The 6,153-nt window shown below is 44.9% G+C and overlaps 1 protein-coding gene across 5 annotated transcripts in view; it reads right to left on the bottom strand.

Annotated features, from left to right (window-relative positions):
* The window catches only part of GRAMD1B (GRAM domain containing 1B), a 217,787-nt gene continuing 211,634 nt past the window's right edge, over positions 1-6,153 (bottom strand). For all 5 annotated transcript variants that reach the window (XM_023524858.1, XM_023524861.1, XM_011383000.2 and 2 more), the window contains 3 exons: positions 2,948-3,055; positions 2,514-2,631; positions 1-168 (listed from right to left, as the gene is read on the bottom strand). In XM_023524858.1, the coding sequence (XP_023380626.1) occupies positions 79-168; positions 2,514-2,631; positions 2,948-3,055 (316 nt within the window). In that variant the 3' untranslated portion in view covers positions 1-78. The remainder of the gene's footprint in view (positions 169-2,513; positions 2,632-2,947; positions 3,056-6,153) is intronic.

The raw sequence follows: 6,153 nt of genomic DNA, 5'->3' as shown, positions 1-6,153 counted from the left end.
TATATATATATATATATTTATAAGGTCTATGTACAAATATTGCACAGGCCTCTTGCAGCCACCCCTGTTCCTGCCTTGTCAATGATAGCGGTTCCTCTTCTCTTCATTTTCTGATGTGTAGTCACGGGACCTGATGCCATTCTGAAGATTGATGAGTGAGTCCTTCATCTGTAAGACAGGGAATCCCACCCCAGTCCAGGTATGTGCCCTCAGTGGGATTCCCCATGCAGCAGCGCCTGCCATACTTGTCTATGGCAGGGCGCCCACCATGCCAGGGAGCCAAAGGGAAGGGCTCCTAATACTAGGGTGATTCTCAAGGGACACGGTCTCAGGCAGAAAGAGGAAAGCCAATCTAGCACTGGAGACCTCTAGGGTATGGTTCACTGTGTCTCAAAGATTTGTGGCCTTTTTATCAGTGAATTAAGAACTGTCTCAAAGCATTCAGTTGCTGTAAGAAGCCACATTAGACCGACACTTTGGTCTTCTACTCATTCCATTTGGTTTCCCCACTGATCCTGACTGTACTGTACTTCTAACTTTGTACATTTTGCCACGGTGTTTTCCCAGCCTGGGACTCTTTTCTCTCTTGCCTATTTCAATCTCACCCATCTGTTAAGGCTCTGAACCAATCCAAACTTTCTCTGGCTCACAACTGTCCCTCTTTTTCCTGGCCTCTCATACACCACCCACTAAAACTCTGAAGTGCAGTCATCTTTAATTGCTTTGTTTTATGTGTGTTGGGACTGCAATGTGTCTTATCTTCATACACCCTGGGTGCCAAGCAGAGAACTGAGTAGGCTTCCAGGTGTAGCTATATCACTGACTTAACCTTAACTGAATTTCTTAATCTCCTTAAGAAACAGGACACATGAACATTGCTAGATCATGGGACAGAGTTTAGGGATGAAGGGCTCATTACTGTTCTTTTATAAGTTACTTTTAAAGGGAATGAATCAAAACACCTATCTTAATCTTTGTAGAGTATAACATGCTATAAATCTAACAGTCCCAAAATCAAACTTAAGGGGACCTACCCTGAAACAGAATTCTAGAGTCGGAAGAGAATTGGATCATCCAATCCAACTGCCCTGCCCTCCCCCACTCTCATTTAATCCATAAGTTCTTTATCCAACATCATCTCATCACCCCTTGAGCACTTTCAGGGATGGAATCTCACTTCTTCGGAGGAGCCATTCCACTTCTGGGTAGCTCTAACTATAAGTGGTCTGTTATTTGATGGCTTAAAAAATCTAATTCCCTATAACTTCCAGTCCTAGAGTTCAGTCCTCTGGAGTTTTACAAGCCATATAACCTGTTGGATCTCAACATCTAAAGACTATCCTGTTCTCCTCACTCACCTTTCCTTCTCCCAAGCATATCTTCGATTCTATCAACCCTTCTTCATATGACAGGGCTTCTAAATTCTTTGCTTTGCTCTTTACTCTCCTTTGGTTAAAAATATTCCTACTTAAACATGGTTCCAAAGCTAGATATGATATTCTAAACACATTATACTGGATCCTGATAGTAGCATGAAGACATTCTCTTAAATAAAGGGAAATAAAATTTAATATTAATGAGTACCTCCAAAGTGCTATCAAATCCTGACAGCAATTTCATGAAGAAATGATTATAATTCCCATAAGTGAAGAACTGAAGGGAACTACTATTAAATCCCTTGCTTGAAGTCACAAAACTAGTTAGTAGCAAGGTTAAAGTTCCATCTCAGCTCTAATTGCCTACAAAACATCAGAAAGAAACCCCTTAGGAATAGCAATTTCAATGTAACAGAACAAACCCTCAGTCTCCTATCACTCTAACTATCTTGCAAATAGGTTATGCTATACCAGCAACCACACGGGAGATTTTCATAGATGTTAAATTCCTCTGGGAGAAGGAAGAAGCTCCCTCTCCTGATAAAACTAAGCTAACTACTGATTTTGACCCAGGACTGTTTCTTAAAGAGATGCATTTCATTTTTAAAAGGAATATAGGCAACTCTACTAGGAGAAGATATTATGAAAAGAAGACAGCCTTCCCAGACTGTCAGTGCAGACTCCAGGGAAGAGCACAATACTGGAGGTTGTGTGTTTGTATGCCTGGTTTGAGAGTGGGGGAGGGGTGGCATATATCAAAAAGAATTAAAGAGATATGCCCTCTGGGAAGAAAATTCTCTGTAAAAAGGGGCTATCTCTTCAAATGCCTGTCAGGTGGCTATGGATTACCAAAAAAAAAAAAAAAAAAAAAATTAGTTCTCCTTCCGTCTAACCTACAGCCTACCAGCTGCAAATCCAGTGTGTTATTTTCTTGTTTTAGGGAATATACCTGTGTTCCCAATAGTTCACTCAAAATTAAAATTAGAAAAATGGATGGCCTAGGAGAAGAATGAATGGGAGGATGAAGTCCAGTGGGTGGTGATGGAGATGGTGATGGTGATCTTTCTCAGAATACAGGGAAGGAGTTCCAGCCCCAGAAGACTAGGGCAAAGAGAGAAGGTCCTGGGGACATCTCACCTGGTCCAGAAGCATCACTGAGGATTTGATGATCTCTCTCCATTTTTGGAGCTCAGTGTCATGGTACTTTTGTTGGGACTCTAAGAGCTGAGCCCATTCTGTCTGAGACTGGGGTAACCTGTGGGGTAGAAGAAGGGGTACCTCAGTAGCTGGAGTTATGCTCAGAGGGCTGTCTTGTGCTCCCAGACCCCTAAATGATAGAGAGTCACATCAGAGCGCTCTGTCCTCTGCTTACTGCTCTTGGCGTCCCTGTGCCCCAAATCAGCAGCAGCCTAAAACTATATGCACAATTTTTAGAGCTTACTTACAGACTCATCCCAAAAGATTATCACCTGGCCAAGGGCAGCAGGGCAGTTCCCAAGGAGACTGGGAGGCAGGAACCAGGGCATGGTACTGGTAGAGTGGAGGTGGTGGCAAGAAGAGGCCAGGATTACCTTTCTTGGAGCCTCAGACCCTGCCAGGCAGTGAGGGTCTGGGTGGTATATTCTAGCATCCAGAGTTTGTAGAAGAGCATCACATTAAGGAGGACCAGCAGCACCAGACTAGAAGGGAGACAAGGGGAAAAGCAATGAGAGGAAACCTGAGAAAGCCTGCTCCCTGTATGAGCCACGGACAGCCCCATCCAGAGGCTGCTTTCCTTGACCAGTGGGTCACCTGAAGCATTGCAATGAGTAAATAAGGGACTGGTGGGATGCAGCAAGGGGGAGAAAGCGAGCGAGAGAGAAGCACTCTGATCCGGAGGGGCCAGAACATGGCAAGAAATCTATAGAGAGGTGTGTGGGGTAAAGGCACTGGAAAAGAGATACACAAAAGTTACCCAGAGTCTGAGGAAAGAGAGGTAAGATGGAAAGAAAAAGGCATGAGAGGATAAAAGAAGCAATTATAGAGCCAGTACCTGAAACATTCTAATGGAAGCAGGGAAGAAAATGGGGAGGAGGCAGAGGTTAGAAACAGACTACATTTAAATTGCACTAGAGAGAGATCTATGAGAAAGGAACACTAGGAGCAGAGACACAACGGATGAGGACTAGCCAGAAAGGAGCAAGAGAAAGCAACTGTAAACTGATCTTAAAATTTCAAAGGTAATAAACTGAGGTTAAGACTCCTCCACCAATCTGGCTTTAGGATACAACTAAAGGGTGACAGTGTGGGAGGAATTCATGGGATTCCCAGCTCTGCCCCTGGTGCACCTTACAGATGTTGACAGAACCGCCTTAAGGTTGCAGTCTCCTCCTTGCACCTGCCACAGGCCCACAGGAGTCACAAGGACCTGCTGAGGGTTCCCAGAGAGGAGCCAGTACTGGTGAGAGACAGGGAGGTGGCAAGGACAATCCAGGGGCCAGGGGACCCAGTGGAAAACAGACAATCACTGAGAGACAGGAAATTCTCTTTGTCTTTTGGCATCAGTGGCTGCCTAAAGATCAGTTTATGACAGAAATTCATGGGATGAAGAGATGAAGACTCCAGTAAAGAGAGGATCTAGAAACACAGAATTGGCTACAAATCCTGGCTCACCACTTAAAAGTTTAACTTTCAGTCAAGATCCCTAGCTTCTCTGAGACACAACTTGCTCAATGGGACAATGATGCCTATCCTGCTGCGGTCTGGTATGTGGAGCCAAGGGATCCAGGTTAAAGCACCCTGCACACAGGAGGCCCTCCACGGTGGGCCGTTGTTTTCATTAAAGAAAGAACTACAGACACACATAAGAAAAAAAGATGACAAAATAAGATAAAATATATAGGAAAAGACCAACAAAGAAAGAAAATTTTAACACTATGCCTTCGACCTTACAAAGTATGCATGGTGAGTGTGTGTGTGATACTGTATTTCTCACTTGTGCTTCCAACTGGGACCTGCAAATCCTTGAGGTTACTCAGCTGTGTTCTCCACAAGAATTTCTAAATTTTGTGTTGAGTTTCAATGATCCCGCCTAGAATTCTATCAATCCTATCAATATACCAGATCATCTGACTGCTCACCTCTTCAGTGTGAGCTGCACACAACCTTAGCACCTGTGTCTGGGTTTGTGTTTACAATCCTGTCTGTGCTCAGTGAGGGTGAAGGGACCCCTTTGTGCTGTCTGAGTGAAGGCTCGGTGGTGGTCTAAACAGAGAAAACATGTGGGAGGGCTGGGTGCTCACAGTCAGGTGTATGGTGGCTCAGGCCTGCGAGAGATAGGGAAATTGGCACCATACCCGTCCACACACATGCATGCTATCAGCAGACACCCCTTCCTGTTGAATGATGAGGACTGATTATCCTAAACTAATAAAGCCTCAAAGTTCGTTAATACATTATACAATTTACTCAGGTGAGTAGATCTTCTCTACTTAAATAACATCAAAATGCCGAGAGAGAAAAAAATGGTGTAGATGATAGAGGCTCTGTTCATCCCTCTGGCAACCAAATTAAAGTTGTGATGGAAATAAGGAGCAGCAGCAAGGAAAAATCGCCTGGGACCTAGATGAATAAGCCATACAATTACGGAGAAACCTAAGAAAGCAACGGCAGAAGGTAGGACAGGGCGGGGATGCGGGGTTGCCCGGTCCTGAGAGGCTGAGTGAGACAGAGGCTGCAGCAGCAGCAGCAGAAGCCTCTTAAAGGGGCAGCATCCACAAGTGGATTTTCGTGGTGACAGATCTGCTCACTCTGAGCACCAGTGCCCATTTGGCTGCATGCAGGGGACACGGGGGACTTACAGGGAGATATTGTTGGAGTGAGGGTCCAAGTGAGACTCGCTCCGTAAAGTGCCGGTGATATCCACTGTTCCCTGTTGAGCCCTCCCCACTCCCAGTGCGTGGACACAGCGCCACCATAGCTGTGACATCATCAAACTGGATAAGAGGTCGCCTTGCCCAGAGGATTCCCTGAGACCCTGCCTCCCCCAACTCAGGCCTCCAACCAAGCCACATCCATGTATATCCTTAGCGAGTCAGGTGCGCCTTGCTGAGCATCGCCTAGACTCACACTGCAGGCAGCTGCCCTCGGTTTCTGGTGTGGCCTTTAGAGGCAACTATAAGCACAGATCTGTGGATTGCTTGCTGAATCTTAACAGGTGGCCCCAAAGGGGTAGAGGCTTGAGCTAAATTTGGCCTGCAGCTGAACCCCTCTCAGGACTGTGCCGCTGGACACCTACTTCACAAATCCACACTAATAAGACTGGGAGCCTTAGGAGCTTTGCTTAGTACATAGACTCAGACATGGAAAGGCAGCCAAAATGGGAAGACAAAGAAACAGAAACCATATGACAGAACAGAACAGAGATCCAGATATAATGGAGTCAAGTAATCTAACAGATGCAGAGTTCAAACACGGGTTATAAAGATGTTCAATAAACTTTTGGGAAATGTAGAGAACTCCAACAAAGAGGTAAAAATGGAGATGGAGATTATAAGAGGGAACCAGTCTGAAATGGAGAACACATTATCTGAGATGAGATTATCTAAATGGAATAAACAAAGTGAATAAAGAAGAGGATCACATGCCCTATCTAGAGGACAGGAAAGCCAATCAGAACACTCAAACAGAATGGCAAGAAAAAAGAGGCCAAGACTATAAAGATGATTTAAGGAGGATACGGGACACTATCAAGGTTCCAAATACTCGTCTGATTGGCATAAGTGAAGAAAATCAAGAT

Source organism: Pteropus vampyrus, unplaced genomic scaffold (genome assembly GCF_000151845.1).
Source record: "Pteropus vampyrus isolate Shadow unplaced genomic scaffold, Pvam_2.0 Scaffold502, whole genome shotgun sequence".
NCBI classification, from domain to species: Eukaryota; Metazoa; Chordata; class Mammalia; order Chiroptera; family Pteropodidae; genus Pteropus; species Pteropus vampyrus.
The sequence above is the reverse complement of the archived record's forward strand: the minus strand, read 5'-3'. Positions and strand labels throughout refer to the sequence as shown.